The sequence below is a fragment of the Manihot esculenta genome, chromosome 4 (genome assembly GCF_001659605.2).
Source record: "Manihot esculenta cultivar AM560-2 chromosome 4, M.esculenta_v8, whole genome shotgun sequence".
Classification (NCBI taxonomy): Eukaryota; Viridiplantae; Streptophyta; class Magnoliopsida; order Malpighiales; family Euphorbiaceae; genus Manihot; species Manihot esculenta.
Genome location: NC_035164.2, coordinates 17,139,431 through 17,156,590, shown reverse-complemented (window position 1 = coordinate 17,156,590; position 17,160 = coordinate 17,139,431). Strand labels below are relative to the sequence as shown.

Genomic DNA, 17,160 nt, shown 5'->3' with positions numbered 1-17,160 from the left:
ATTTTATTAATTATTATTTTTAAATAACTATTTTATTAATTTTTATTTTTTTAAATAATTATCTAAAATCTCCATTAATATATTTAATTAGAAAATTAGTAAAAAATTGTTTGAAAAAAATAAAATGAAAAAAATTATGACAATAATATTTAAAAAAAATACTTAAAATAACCTTTCGTACATTTACTAAGAGCTTAATAAAAATGATTTCTTCCTGAAAAATACCACACAGCATCGCTTGGAACTTTAAAGCTTGTAGGAAAGTCATAACTCGCCCCCACATCTGTTTGTTTGACTGTTGTTATTTAGATTTCTATAAAATATCAATGGTCTAGTATCCAACGTCCAGTCGTGTACGACGATGGAGTTACCGTCTACGGCACCGGAATCCATTGTTCTTGAAGACTTCGGTCAGAAGGTTGACCTCACACGGCGGATCCGTGAGGTTCTCTTGAACTACCCGGAGGGAACGACGGTGCTCAAGGAGCTCATACAGAATGCCGACGACGCCGGCGCAACTAAGGTTCGCCTCTGCCTCGACCGAAGGCACCACGGTTCCGACTCCCTCTTATCCAATTCCATGTCTCAGTGGCAGGGTCCTGCTCTCTTAGCCTACAACGACGCCGTGTTTACAGAGGAGGATTTCGTCAGTATTTCGAGAATTGGCGGCAGTGCCAAGCACGGCCAGGCATGGAAGACTGGTCGTTTTGGTGTTGGTTTCAATTCGGTTTACCACTTGACCGATTTGCCCTCTTTTGTGAGCGGCAAGTACGCGGTGTTATTCGATCCCCAGGGAGTGTATCTTCCAAATATTTCAACCTCAAATCCTGGAAAGAGAATTGATTTTGTTTCCTCGTCGGCCGTCGAGCTTTATAAAGACCAATTCTCTCCGTACGTTGCTTTCGGTTGCGACATGAAAACCTCCTTTGCGGGAACTCTCTTTCGTTTCCCTCTTAGGAATGCGCATCAGGCAGCCACCAGCAAGCTCTCGAGGCAAGCGTATTTGGATGACGACATATTGTCTATGTTTATTCAGCTCTTCGAAGAAGGGGTTCTTTCTCTACTGTTTCTCAAAAATGTGCTTTCTATCGAGATGTATGTGTGGGAGAAGGGAGATAAGGAGCCGAGGAAGCTGTATTCATGTGGTGTTTGTGCCGTAAATGATGATGTTATTTGGCATCGGCAAGCACTTCTGAGGATGTCGAAAAGGAGTTCTGATGGGTTGGTGGAGGAGAGTGAGATGGATGCTTATTGTGTGGACTTCTTGAGTGAGGCATTTTGTGGTAGTGAAGTTAAGAAGAGGATTGATAGGTTTTATGTAGTTCAAACTATGGCATCAGCAAATAGCAGAATTGTTTCTTTTGCTGCTACGGCTTCTAAAGAATATGATATCCATCTCTTGCCTTGGGCTTCTGTTGCAGCATGCATATCAGATGATCTTTCCGGTGTGAGTTGTAATCTTTTCTTTTTTCTTCCTCTTCTCTTTCTTTCTTTCCTTTTTTTTTTATATTAAATAAATTGATCACTGGTCATTTATAAATTACACCCTTTTACATTCTATACATGATTAGTGCATCTATTTTTCGCCTTTTCTTTTCATTTATTTTTCTCATTCTCCACTGGATGGAGCTACATAACAGGGGTTAGAGTGGACCGGGAGTGTTCTGACATAAATAATTAGCTTTAGACCATGAGCTGTCATATCAAACATAACATGAACAAAGCCTTGTCATGAATTTATGAGATATCTGACATGGTAGAATTTGTACTGTACATGGTATATTGGTCTCTCTATTCTGCTTAATGGACTCAAACTCAATATGCATTCGTAGTTTCAATAGATTATGGTCATATTATATTTCTATTGGTTTTCCTAGCAGCAGCTATCCTGTCTCAGTTCTTTCTTCCTTCCATTTTATGGGTTGAAAGGGTTTATTGTTATTATTACTGTGATTATGATTATTATCATTATTTTAACATTGATGATGACCTTAGCATGTTGACAATCTTGTTGAGGTTCAAATGTAGGATCTCCTTTTCTCTGTTAAAGAGTGTGCCTTAAATTGAGAGTTAAGTTGTGATTCTGTGACATTTGGCAATTTTATTGTGGCTATTGTTTGATGGTAGGGGCATCACGGTCATTAGATTCAGATTGATGTTCCCTGGGAAGGCATTCCTCTTGAAGAGAATGAAGCAGGCTGTCTTGCATATTGTTTTAGACCATTTTCTTCCACCATGGCTTTTTTTATTTTTATTATTTTTTCAGTCTGTCTTTATTTTTACAATTTGTTCTTGATTTGCAACTTTGGCCTGGTATTTGCTTGATAGGGGAAGGTAAAAAAATTAATATGGGTGACAGATTTTTTCTTTTCCATGGATGTTAATGATGTAAATAGAGGTTCCATGTAGGATTGTGGTTGGAAGCTGAAAAATAAGCTGGTTTGAAACTGCTTTTTGAAAAGCAATCTTTTAGATGTTGACAAATGCAGGTGAAGATTTTGATGTTGTTATGACTAAAATATGTTAAATTTAAATAAATTCAAAATTTAAAGATCCCTAATAAATAATTATTTTCTCCATAGCAGCTCAAATAGTTATGCGGGATAGATCCAAAGTTATAAGAGCATAAAAACAAGACAAAAAGATGAAATATGGGAAATTAGATCAGAAGAATCAGAATAATTTTGTGCAGGAAATTCAGATAGAAATAAATAAGGGTGTACAAGACAAACAGCATCTTGGTATTGTACCTGCATGATAAAAGGAAGAAGAGAGAAGAAGGAAGAGATAGGGACTAAGCCTTTGAAATTACAATCAAAGCTGGAAGACTATAACGGTTTGTGTAGATATTTATAAACTTAATGATCGTTATTTTCCCTCATTGATTTGGGATGGGGGTACTCTTATAAAGCCTTGGATAATCCTCCTCCATTGAGCTAGATTTTGGGAGTAAGGCCTAACCCATTTTCTTAAGATGGTAGTAGAGCCTCCCCATCTAATGTTGGGCTGCCAATAAGTGTTTCATGTTTCAGGTGTTTGGTTTTGGACATGAGGAGAGTTTGTTAAATTCCCATATTGGTTTGAGAGAAGAATAATGTAGGATAAAGCCTTGAACACTCCTCCCCACTCTTGAGCTAGTTCTTGAGGGTGAAATATGGCTGGCCCATTTTCTTAGGAATGAATCTGTTAAGTATAAGAGGAGAAATAAGAAGAGTTAGTTTAGTATGAATTGGAGGGAAAGCTGTTAGTTGACAATTATAGTTGTTGTGTTTGGAGGGAAATGTTTCAGAAGGTAGTTATTCTGTTAAAGCAGATAATAAAAGGCATTGTAAGCAGATTGTAAAGGCATTCAAAGATCAATCCAGAAATAATACTCTCTTTCCTCTCTTCCTTTATCTCTCTTGAGTCTGTCGCTTCTATTCTCTCTAATTCTACTTTCTTCTGAATCTCTCTATTCTTCTCCTATCTCTTCCTAATTCTTCTCTGTTAGGGGGTTAATCCTACATGAATCCTACTCCTTTCAGGATTAGGAATAAAAAAACGAGAAGAAACTCCCTGAGATCAATTGTGCTAACAACTAAAAACACTTAATCTTGGAAAATTAGCCATAGCCTATTGGCTCCAAAGAGGATAATGATTTTGAAGCCATAATAGAGGAGCTGCTTCATTTTTATTTTTGGTAAAGAGCAGCTGGTTCATTTTTTTTAGGGTAAAGAGCAGCTGCTTCATTGTGTTGCAGAAAAATAAATGTGAATGTAATATTCAAGGTAATTGTCAGGTGTTGCATGGGCCTGTGAACAAGTTGGTTTTTGGTTGCCTAAAGCTCAAGGAAAATAGTGATTGTCTAGAGTTGGAAGTTCAAATCATGGTTTGTGATTGGTTTTATGTTAATCAAGTGGTTGGGGATCTTTTAGAAATATTTTCTTATATGCTGGCAGCAGTCAAAGAATCAGGTTTTCAGTTAGATTATTATTATTATTATCATTATGATTATCATCATCATCATCATCATCCTTTTGCTATCACTTAAAATATTCTGTTTCTTCTTTAACTCAAATCAATAATTGACCCTTAACTAGGTGTGGTTGGCTTTGTGGCTTGGTTTCCTCCGTTTCAGCTAGTTTAGTGCTGCATCTTAAAAATGATCTAGAGCTACTAAGTCATCTTTCATTACTTCCCTCCAATTCGTCTTAGCGCTGCTGTTAAGATCCTGAGTTATGGATCACATCACGGGATGGTTGATAGGAAAGGAGTGACTCGCGGTTGTCGAAGCCGGTCAAAAATAACCTTTTCAGTTATCAACAATATTACTACTGCAGATAGAGGTGAAAGGATCGAATCCACAGGGAATTGAAAACTTATCTATCTTCCTTGTCAAGACCATGAGAATTAACTGAAAGCAAAGAAACTGAAAACAAAATAAAAATAAAGTGCAATAAAAGTAAAAAAGGGATTTTGAGATTGATTGAATTGATCTAATGCTGAAAGCAATAAACGAAAGCGAATAATAAAATAAAGAGATTTCAATAATGAGAAAGATCTAGTTGAAGAATTGGAGAATTAGATCCACTTCAGTTGTTGGGATTGATCATTGACATTTAGGTTCCTTTGTTTGATTCAATAAATTAGTTATGGAGATGGAAGACGCTTCTCACTACCATATCTCTCCTTAGGCATAAATCAATTAGGGAACGTACTCTAATTAATCACTAATCAATAAGTTGCCAAGGAACGTCATTGGGCCTTAGGCATCAAAGCAACTGTCAATTGTATTAAAAAATAGAGAGACCTAATTCTAGCTACCCAAACGCATGGTGATATTGCTAGATCATGCAATTTTCTTAGTTTTTACACCAAGAGTTCTTATGTTTGAACAATCCAAGCAATTACGGACTCAAAATTATTCAAACTAACAATATATTACCTTGCAATCAAGAATCAATTGGCCACATTGATCAAAATAACAAAGCAATAATGGAATCAAGCATGAAATTGCATAAATATTGAATAAACAAAAGGTAAACAATATATGTTCAGATCTCACAATCCATAAAACAACCAAAGTATCAACCAATCTTCAACTAGAATAAGAGGTTTCAGCCACTCATGGCTGAAACAAAAACCAAAAATAAAGAAAGAGATGAAGAAGAGATGTGGCCACTTGCAATCTTGTAGGTGTGTCCAAGGGGGTGTAGAAAAAACATGGGGAGGCTCCTTATGTGTCTTTTTATAGTTGAAAGTGTTGCCCTAGGTCCTTACTTGCTGCCCAAGTTGTTAAGTTGCTGCCCAAGAGCTGCCCAAGAGCTGCCCATGCTGCCCATATCATTGCATTAATGAGGTGGAGCCTCTCTTTTGAATTTTGAATTTTGAATTTTGAATGTGCAAGACTTGAGGTGGCATGTGTGACTCTTTTGGCTTCTTTGACAAGCTGAATTTGAATTTCAAATTTGAATATGCATCTTCTAAAGATTTGGCTTCTTTAATAAGGAAAAAGATTCTTGAAGATCTTGAATTTCAAACTGCTCTGCAGACTGCACTTTCCTTATTTGACACTTTCCTTAATGAGCTGAATCTTGAATTTGAATTTTGAATTCTCTTAAGGATTTGAAATTTGAATTTCAAATTACTTTCTTTATTTGGCTCCTTTCAAGTTGCATTTGGCATGCTTGCTCTCCTTTGCTCCATTTTAGGCAGTTTTAGGGGCATTTTCACCAAATTGTCTCTTTACACCATTTTCTACAGAATAAGGTTAAAATCACAAAATTAGGCAGAGAAAGTGTAAATTAACATCAATAATATCATGATAATATGGTCTAAATTATGCTCTATCAAGGAGCTCATTAGAGGGAGCTCTTAACACCTCAAGACTTTAAGGAGAGAGTATTAAATCTCACAATTTTAGGAATAAATTCTGCTTATTTTATTTTTGATTTTCCAACAACATACATAGAAAACAGTTTATTGCTATAGAAAACAGTGTTTTAACATAATTCTATTGAGATAAGAGTCCTAAGAGATAAGAAAACAAAGAGATAAGATAAAACAATGTAATCCTAAAATAAAGAATAAAGCCATCTAATCCTAAAATAAATCAAATACTAGAAAAGATTACATAACATCACTCCCCCTGGGAGTGGGGAGGTCCATTGAATTAAAACCTCCCGATTGCTTCTTTGGTCATAGTGTGCTTTCACTTGGATCACCTGTCAATCCATTTGTAACCAAAATGACATCTTCCATTAATGACCTGCAGTGTAAGCACATATATCCGACATTTCGCCTTTAGTTAATCTCTTTAGCGTAGGGCCATGAGTGTTGGGCCATGAGTGTTATTGTTGTGACTAACTGTGGATACGGTTTTGGAATAGAGTGGATGATGAGGGTGCATACTGTTTGCTCCAATTTGTATCAAAGTCGATGCAAGATTGGGTGGATTTTGAAGTTCCACATCTATTCTGATTAATCCAGCTATGAATATCTCCACTTGCTGTGCTCTTGTGATTGAGTGTACCCTTGCTAATAAAGCCTGAAATTTGTGTTGGTACTTTTCCAAGTTGCTGGTTTGTTTCAAGTTGGCCAACTCACCCAAAGGATTGCTTCTCAATGGAGGTCCAAAGTGGAGTTGACAATAATTTTTAAAGGTGTCCCAAGTTAATCTTGCAGTTCTTCCTGTTCTAGTTTGAAAATCCATAATTGAGCCTCTCCAATCATGTGGAATGCCGCGGCCTCTGCTGAGCTTGATCCTCTATGCCATCATAAGTAGGGAAGTCCAACTTAGTATAGCTTCCAGGTCTAACATCAATTTGATCTTCAATTCTCTTTGGAAAATTTGATCTTCCTTCGTTCAGCCTCTTGAGTCAAAGTTAATTGCTTAGCTATGGTCTCAAGTAGTCCTCGAATCTCTTTTTGTTCCTGACATTGCTGTTGGTACTGTTCTTCAGAGAGTTTGATGTGGGATTCTAACTTTTGCTATGGGATTCTAACTTTTGCTATATAGTATTTGAATCTCACAGTTTTAGGAATAAATTCTGTATATTTTATTTCTGATTTTTCAGCAATATATATAGGGAAATAGCGTTACTGTGTAACACAGTTCTACTGAGATAAGAGTCCTAAGAGATAAGAAAACAAAGAGATAAGATAAAATAATCTATTCCTAAAATAAAGAATAAAGCAATCTAATCCTAAAATAAATTAAATACTTAGAAATCTAATCCTAAAATAAATCAAATACTAGAAAAGAGTCCATCCCCTTTCTTATCTACTGCCACTTTAAAGTGCTCAACATTGTGCAGTGGAGCATTTGCTTGTCTTTGATGCTGATTCATTTTTCCAAACCATCTTAATTGCCCTGCTCTCAAATTCAATCGTTCCTCAATAGGTGCCATTTCTGATTTCCCCCTTCTTGCAGATTTTTTCATACCTTAATCCTTATGCAAACTGTTCTTGAATTTCTACACATCCATCTTAGCCTCTTAATTTTTGTCGTTCTGATTGTATGTATGTGCTGTTTGTTCTTTGTCCAGCACACTTCCATATAGGGTAATTTTCACTAGTAGTCCCTCAACGTTACCTTGTTTTCAATTTGCACTCAACTTCAATTCCTTTCTTACAGCTCCTTCAACCTTGATTTAAGTATCATAAACTTATTTTTACTTGCTATTGCTGGTTTCCAGATAAATAAAAATAAAAAATTCTCTCTTTCCTCCCATTTCTCTCCCAATTTATTCTTTTCTTTCTCCTTTTTTTCTATATACTAGATTTAACACCAAGATTTTGCAAAATTTAAATTTTAAATTCAAATATTATTTATGAAATATATAATTTTTGCAGGATATTATTTATTATTTCCATTATAATTTTGAGAATTATTATTATTATTATTAAAATCTAACCAACTAATTTAAGGCCCTAACGGTTTCTCTTTCATAAACCCAGGCATAATCACAAAGAGAGATTTGGTCGTGCTGGCCATTTCAGTGATTTCCCATCCATGCTATCAGTCCCTTCCTATAAATTTCAACCTAGGGAAACTTCAAAGTAAATGCTAACCTTTGCCAAAACATGTAATTAAAAAAAGAGCAAACGTAAGAAAACTAAATCTAATTCATCTTTTTATTATTTATTACATATTTTGTTATTTATTTATTTTTATTTTTAAATACCAATATTAAATAATATTTTAACTAAATAAATATTTAAATTATTTTTAATAATGGTATCTTATATTATCATAATATTAAGTTAATTATAATATTTAACATAATAAGGCTAAAATTAAATTAATAATATTTCTAGTGATATTTTAAAAATTTAATGGATTATTATAATTTATTTAATATTGAATATTTATTTATTTTTAATATTTAATTTTGTGAAATATAGATGGATAAGAAGAGTAAAAATTTTAATATTATTTAAAAGAACTAAAGTTTATATTTAATAACTAAAAATAATAAAAAGGGAATTTTATATGTGAAGCAATTAGTGCAGATATATTATTATTAGTGTAACTATCTAAAATCTATTAATTTAGATTAGAAAAATGAAATTATGGGACATGTAAGGAGAGATATAATGTTTTAATTGTGTTAACCTAGAAACTTATTATAGTAGATAGGACTGAGTTTATTGATATTCAAATTAAAGTTGGAGGGTTTTAAGAAAGAAATGAAGTTAAGGAATCTAGTTGAAAACACTTGAGAGGCTGTGGGTGAAAAGTAGCCCTTCCATATATCATAGCTAGTTGAGTTCTAGTCTTTTAAAAACTTCAACTTAGTTGGTATTCTGCAGTCGCATAACTTTGTTGTCACAATTTGTCACTCCATTCTTCTTGCATTTGTACTATGGCTAACATCTATAGGTTCCTCCATCTCACTATGTGTTAGAGCCTAGATATTTGGAATATGTTTTTCTGGACCTCTATCCCAATTCCCATCTAAGCTAGCCTCACTTTGATCACTTCTCCTTCCATCGTTAAAGTTGCATTGATTCGTGTTTATCACTTCTGCTTGTAATCCTTAGCTTTAGGGTGCTCTTTCATGACTCTTAACTTTTTGTTATTTTCATCTTGGATTTTGTCTATGAGATAAATGACCAAAAAAAAAAAAAAAAGAGGGATATTTGATTGTAAAGGAATAATAATTATTGGTACTTGAAGCAATACTTCTGTAGACATGAAGTTGTTCTCATCTTTGGATCGATGGAGATAAGTTATTGCCAAATTTTTTTGCCATTTGGATTGCAGCTTTGAAGCTATAATTTTTTTTGGGTACATGTGTGGGACTATATCTAGTAGCAATTTTTTCCCCATGTACTAAGAAATTAAGATTAAAAAAGAAGTTTGTAGTTAGAATATCAATGATGAAATTTGAAATACTGCAGGTAATACATTCCTTAGACTTGACACAAAGGATGGAATTGCATTCATAAATTTTCAAGCGTAAAAAGCCTCAAAGCTCTTGGAAATTCTCTAATCTTGTTAGTATGAGGTGCATATGTAAATATAGACTTAAAACATACTTCTAATTCTTCTTGGACTTTTGTGAATATGAACATTTACTGCTAAATTGATTTGTTCCATGCATAAAGGTCCATATATTTACCAAAAAATATGGTATGGTGCCTAGTAAAACCAAAATTGTTGAAAGGCATGGAAAATGTAATGTGAAATGATGAAATATAGTGTTCACTAACTTTATATTACGGGCTTGGTTTTATTGAAAACCTTACAAAGCCAGTGGCTTTATAGTGATTATCCTGGCATCTACTGTTAATTTTAGGTTCTTGGATTAATGGTCATGGCATACTTCAGATAATTTTATAGGTATATTCCAAATTGATAGTCCCATTTTTGCATGTCCTTATTATTGAGATGCTTGTAAGAAAATCAGCCAGGTGTTGTGTTTAGTTTTTAATGCTTCTCTACCTTTTGTGTTTGTCTTCTTTGTAATACGTATACGTAACCTTGTTATTATGTGATTGTGCACAGAATGACTACCTGAAGCTTGGTCGGGCATTTTGTTTTCTTCCACTGCCCATAAGAACTGGGTTGAATGTGCATGTTAATGGCTACTTTGAGGTTTCATCAAATCGTCGTGGCATTTGGTATGGAGCGGACATGGACAGAAGTGGGAAAATTCGCTCCATTTGGAACAGACTTCTTTTAGAAGACGTTGTCGCTCCTGCCTTCAAACATTTGCTGCTTGGTGTGCAAGGGTTGCTTGGGTCCACAGATTCATACTACTCTTTATGGCCTACTGGTTCTTTTGAAGAGCCATGGAACATTTTAGTTGAGCATATATACAAAAAAGTTGGTTATGCGCCTGTATTGCATTCAGAATTTGAAGGTGGAAAATGGGTAACACCAGTTGAAGCCTTCCTCCATGATGAGGAGTTCAATAAAAGCAAGGAACTTGGTGAGGCTCTCCTGAAGTTAGGAATTCCTATTGTCCATTTACCCGTTTTCTTGTTTGATATGCTTTTGAAATATGCTTCTGGATTTGAGCAAAAAGTGGTTACTCCTGGTACAGTTCGTCATTTTCTTAGGGAATGCAAAGTCCTTGTGACATTGAGCAAAGGTTATAAGCTTGTATTGTTGGAATATTGTCTTGAGGACTTAATTGATGCTGATGTTGGTATTCATGCAAACAAACTGCCACTGCTTCCTTTAGCAAATGGTGATTTTGGATTATTGTCTGAAGCTTCCACGGAGACCTCTTATTTCATTTGCAATGAATTAGAATACATGTTGCTTAAAAAAATTTATGATAAAATAGTTGATCGTGATATTCCTGTGCACATATTTAGCAGAATTTCTGCTATTGCACAGTCATCAAAAGCAAATATTGCAGTTTTCAGTATTACACATTTCCTAAACTTATTCTCTAGATTTGTCCCTGCTGATTGGAGATATAAAAGTAAGGTTTTATGGAATCCTGGGTCCTGTAGTAATCACCCAACCTCATCATGGTTTGAGCTATTCTGGCAATATCTTCAAACTCATTGCAAAACTTTATCCCTTTTTGGCGATTGGCCCATCCTGCCATCCACATCTCAGCATCTGTACAGACCTTCTAGACAGTCAAAATTGATCCGTGCTGATAAACTTCCAGTTTCAATTCATGATGCCCTTGTTAAAATTGGATGCAAGGTACTTAGTACCGCATGTGGAGTTGAGCATCCAGATTTGTCTCTTTATGTATCTGAAGCTAATTGTGCTGGTGTCTTGGAATCAATTTTTGATGCTGTCTCTTCACATGGTGGTATAAGTCAAACATTGTTTCATATTTTGCAAGATGAAGAAAAGGATGATCTTCGCAGGTTTCTTCTTGATCCTAAATGGTACTTGGGAGATTGTATTGATGGTTCTGTCATAAGAAATTGCAAGAAGCTTCCCATTTATAAAGTTTATGGTGGAAGGTCTGTTCATGACATTCATTTCTCTGATCTAGAAAATCCTAAAAAGTACTTGCCGCCATTAAATGTCCCTGACAATTTTCTGGGTTCTGAGTTTATTATGACATCCTTAAATAGTGAAGAAGAGATTTTGATGAGATATTATGGAATTGAGAGAATGGGGAAGGCACACTTCTACAGGCAGCAGGTGTTTGAAAATATCAGGGAGTTGCAACCTGAAGTTCGTGACAGTATTATGCTTTCTGTTTTGCAGAACTTGCCACAATTTTGTGTAGAGGATGCAACTTTCAAGGAACATTTGAAAAATTTGGAATTTGTGCCGACCTTTAATGGTGCTGTTAAATGTCCTTCAGTGCTATATGATCCTCGCAATGAAGAGTTATCTGCTTTATTAGATGACTCTGATAACTTCCCTTCTGGTGCTTTCCAAGAACCTGATATTCTAGATGTGCTACACAGTTTGGGCCTCAGGACATCTGTTTCTCCTGAAACAGTCTTGGAAAGTGCTCGACAAGTTGAGCAATTAATGCATGAGGATAAAAAAAAAGCACACTCCAGAGGTAAAGTGCTTCTTTCGTACTTAGAAGTAAATGCCATTAAGTGGTTTCCCACCCAATTAAATGATGATGAAGGAACTGTTCAAAGAATCTTTTCACGTGCTGCAACTACCTTTAGACCTCGCAACATGAAATCTGACCTTGAAAAGTTCTGGAATGATCTGCGGATGATTTGCTGGTGCCCTGTGATGGTTTCTGCTCCATTTCATACTTTGCCATGGCCTGCTGTATCATCGACAGTTGCTCCACCTAAGCTTGTTAGGTTACAAACAGACTTGTGGCTTGTTTCGGCTAGCATGAGAATACTGGATGGTGAATGTTCCTCCACTGCATTATCATATAATCTTGGGTGGTTATCTTCTCCTGGAGGAAGTGCACTTGCTGCTCAGTTACTTGAGCTTGGAAAGAACAATGAGATTGTGAATGATCAGCTACTTCGGCAGGAATTAACCTTGGCAATGCCAAAGATATATTCAATAATGATGAGCTTGATTGGTTCTGACGAAATAGATATTGTGAAGGCTATTCTTGAGGGATCGCGTTGGATTTGGGTGGGAGATGGATTTGCTACCATAGATGAGGTTGTTCTTAATGGCCCTCTTCATTTGGCTCCCTATATTCGTGTTATTCCCATTGATTTAGCTGTTTTCAAAGACTTATTTTTGGAGCTTGGAGTTCAAGAGCATTTTAAGCCCATTGATTATGCTAATATTTTAGTTAGAATGGCTTTGAGGAAGGGTTCTTGTCCTCTGGATGTACAAGAAATAAGGGCAGCAATACTGATTGTTCAGCATCTGGCTGAAGTTCAGTTTCATGAACAAGAAGTCAAGATATATTTACCAGATGTTTCAGGAAGACTATTCCCTGCTGATGGTTTAGTTTATAATGACGCTCCTTGGTTGCTTGGCACAGATGATGCTGAGAGCTCGTTTAGTGCATCATCTGTGGCCTTAAATGCAAAAAGAACGGTTCAAAAGTTTGTCCATGGGAGTATCTCTAATGAAGTTGCAGAGAAGCTTGGTGTCTGCTCACTTCGTAGGATCTTACTTGCTGAAAGTGCTGATTCTATGAACTTTGGTTTATCTGGGGCTGCTGAAGCCTTTGGACAGCATGAAGCTTTGACGACAAGACTTAAACATATACTTGAGATGTACGCAGATGGTCCTGGGACTCTTTTTGAACTGGTTCAAAATGCTGAGGATGCTGGGGCTTCAGAAGTAATATTTCTTTTGGATAAAACTCAATATGGGACTTCTTCAGTTCTCTCTCCTGAAATGGCAGATTGGCAAGGTCCCGCATTATATTGTTTCAATGACTCGGTTTTCACCCCTCAAGATCTCTATGCAATCTCACGTATTGGTCAAGAAAGCAAACTGGAAAAGCCTTTTGCAATCGGAAGATTTGGTCTTGGATTTAATTGTGTTTATCATTTTACAGACATACCTGCATTTGTTTCTGGGGAAAACATTGTTATGTTTGATCCTCATGCCTGTCATTTGCCTGGGATCTCTCCTTCCCATCCTGGCTTAAGAATTAAGTTTGTTGGGAGGAAGATTTTGGAACAATTTCCTGATCAGTTCTCACCATTCTTACATTTTGGCTGTGATATGGAGCATCCCTTTCCTGGTACCCTCTTCCGTTTTCCTCTTAGAAGCTCTGCTATTGCCCTGCATAGCCAGATAAAGAGGGAAGGATATGCACCTGAAGATGTCATGTCTCTCTTTACATCCTTCTCAGAGGTTGTTTCTGATGTTTTGCTTTTCCTCCGCAATGTGAAAAGCATCTCTGTTTTTGTGAAGGAAGGAAATGGTTATGAAATGCAACTCCTACATCGTGTTCACAGAAATTGCATTATGGATCAAAATATGGGGTCGAATGTATCAAATGATGCATTTACTCTTATCAATGGAAGTCAATATAATGGGCTGGGCAAAGACCAGTTGCTGAACAGGTTGAGCAAATCCATAGATAGGGATTTTCCATACAAGTGCAAGAAGATCGTGGTCACAGAACAAAGACCTTCAGGTGTTTTGTCACACTGTTGGATGACCTGCGAGTGTTTAGGCAGTGGGATAGCCAAGAGCAACTCTGAAGCTGCTAATGACAAATCTCATAAATCAATTCCATGGGCTTGTGTTGCTGCATACATACACTCTGTCAAGAGGGATGGGGAATCAAGTGATATCTTCAACACAGAGGATGCCTGTAGTGAAATATTTCAAGTTTCTGCAACTTCCATTCAACACAGGAAAAACTTTGAGGGCCGTGCCTTCTGCTTTTTACCACTTCCAATCAGTACTGCGCTTCCAGCACACATTAATGCATATTTTGAATTGTCGTCCAATAGGAGAGACATCTGGTTTGGTAATGACATGGCAGGAGGTGGGAAAAAACGGTCAGACTGGAACATGTACATTCTTGAAGCTGTTGTTGCCCCTGCTTATGGTCGCTTGCTTGAGAAAATTGCACAGGAGATTGGTCCATGTGATCTGTTCTTTTCATATTGGCCAACAGCAACTGGTTTGGAGCCTTGGGCATCAGTGGTACGGAAACTATACATTTTTATTGCTGAATCTGGTATTCGTGTTTTATATACAAAAGCCAGACAGGGCCAATGGGTCACTGCCAAACAAGTGCTTTTTCCTGATTTTAACTTTGACAAGGCACATGATCTTGTGGAAGCATTATCAGATGCCAGTCTACCTCTCGTGACTATTTCCAAGCCACTTGTACAGAGATTTATGGAGGCCTGTCCATCACTGAACTTTCTGACACCACAGTTGTTAAGAACACTTTTGATTCGGCGAAAACGCGGATTTAAGGAAAGAAGTTCAATGATCTTGACCCTTGAATATTGTTTACTTGATTTAAAAGTTCCTGTTCAACCTGACAGTTTGTACGGTTTAGCATTATTGCCGCTTGCTAATGGTTCGTTTGCTACATTTGGCAAGAATGGGGCTGATGAAAGAATTTATATTTCACGAGGGGATGAATATGGTCTCCTAAAGGATTCAATTCCACACCAGCTCGTGGACAATGAAATTCAAGAAGTTGTTTATGGAAAGCTATGCAGCATAGCTGAGAGCCAGAGATCAAATATTTCTTTTCTATCTTGTGATTTACTTGAGAAGCTTCTCGTGAAATTACTTCCAGTTGAGTGGCAGCTTTCAAAAAAGGTAAACTGGGCACCTGGCAGTCAGGGTCAACCAAGTATAGAATGGATAAGATGTCTTTGGAGCTATCTAAAGTCATGCTGCAATGATCTGTCAATATTTTCTAACTGGCCGATATTACCTGTTGGAGACAATTATCTTATGCAGTTAGTTCCAAATTCTAATGTTATTACAGATGATGGCTGGAGTGAAAACATGTCTTCTTTGTTGGTAAAAGTAGGATGTTTATTCTTGAGGCGTGACCTACAAATAGAACATCCGGGCCTGGGAAAATTTGTTCAGCCTCCAACAGCAGCAGGCATATTAAATGCTTTTCTGGCAATTGCTGGTAGTCCAGAGAAGATTGAGGCACTTTTCACTGATGCATCAGAGAGGGAGCTGCATGAACTGCAGAGTTTTGTTCTTCAGTCGAAGTGGTTCTTTGAAGAGCACATGGATGACGCATGTGTTGATGTCATCAAACATCTTCCTGTGTTCGAGTCTTACAGAAGTAGAAAACTGGTTAGTCTGAGTAGACCTACCAAATGGCTTAAACCAGATGGTGTTAGGGAGGATCTCCTGGGTGATGATTTTGTTCGCACTGAATCAGAAAGAGAGAGAATTATTCTGCAAAGGTACTTAGACATCAAAGAGCCATCAAAAGTGGAGTTTTATAAAGTTTACGTACTTAACCACATGTCAGAATTCCTTTCACGGCGGGAGTCTCTTGTGGCCATTCTAAATGACGTGAAGCTTTTGACTGACCACGATTTTTCTATTAAATCAACACTGTGCACAACAGCTTTTGTTTTAGCTGCAAATGGAACTTGGCAACAGCCATCTAGGTACTTATTTATTTTTATTTTTTCAGTTTTTGATCCCAGGTTACTAGTGGAAGTGTTTATGTTCTAAATTCTTACTTAAACTGTTTGTTCCATGTCCTATTGCTGTATTTGCTTCAGTTTAACGCAATAGTCTGGTCAAATCAGATACTCAAAATCTTTTTAATACATTGATAGGTAGTCTTCCAATTTATGTCAATTGTTTTGCTAGTAAGTAATTTCTACCATAAATCATGAATATTTCATCTTTCTCTGCCTCTATCTTGGTTATCTTTTATCAGTTTAAAAATCAATGTTAAGTTGAAAAGATTATTCGAAGAGTAGAGTTCGTCAATGTTTCTATTACAGATGATGTAGCTCAGACTGCAATGGTGTTACACTTGTATGTCTTGATAGACAGTAATTGTAAATTCTAGGATCTATTTATTTTTGTTCCTCTATTTGCATTGTTATCTATCTGCTAATATTAATACTGTTTGTACTTGGTTAACTGAGGTACTTTGTAGTTGAAGGTTTCATTTAAACAAACAGTGGGACAAAGTTTTTGTCATGAGTTGCTTAATTGTTATTATTATTATTTTTAATTGAAATTTAGAATACTTTGTTCCTTCAATTATTTTTTCAGACTTATATAAACAAATTGTGCAATATGTATCTGTCAAGTACCAAAGGAAGAGACACAGGAAGCAGAATGGACGAGCTGTATTAGCAAAATGTGAGTAGTAAAGTAGGTGGGGAATTAGATAGAATGAGAGTCGGGTATGCAGTTAATCTATTATAGACTCCTTGACAGTAGCTGGAAGTAGTTGTTACAGAGCAGCTCCCGGGTTGACTGTACTGCAATAGAGTGCAGAGAGAAGTTTCTGTAACAATTTATCCAGAACTCTTTCAATAAATAATGTTCCTTTTCTTATTCTCTGTTCTCTAATATCTCTTTCTTAATCTCCCTTAATTGTGGATTTCTTCTAAGTTACTTTCCTCTCCTCCTTCATGATTTGAGAGCCAAATGTTGAAGTTCGCTTGCTCTTCTTAATTTCTTATCCTTCGCCAGGGCCAAGGGTTGAAGTCTCCTACTCTTTTTTTTTCTTTATTTTCTTTCCAAAGCTATGGGGTTTGAGTCCCAAAAGCTATTCTCCTTCTAATGGGCTCTACTAACTAATCTCTCATCTTCTCCCTAAAATTTCAATTCTA

General features: G+C 36.3%; 1 protein-coding gene across 1 annotated transcript in view; it reads left to right on the top strand.

The window, feature by feature from the left end:
* Nucleotides 1-240: 240 nt before the first annotated feature.
* LOC110613950 (sacsin) overlaps nucleotides 241-17,160 on the top strand; it is a 43,538-nt gene continuing 26,618 nt past the window's right edge. The window contains exons 1-2 of the mRNA XM_021755383.2: nucleotides 241-1,447; nucleotides 9,992-15,972. Coding sequence (XP_021611075.1) covers nucleotides 362-1,447; nucleotides 9,992-15,972 — 7,067 coding nt within the window. The 5' untranslated portion in view covers nucleotides 241-361. The remainder of the gene's footprint in view (nucleotides 1,448-9,991; nucleotides 15,973-17,160) is intronic.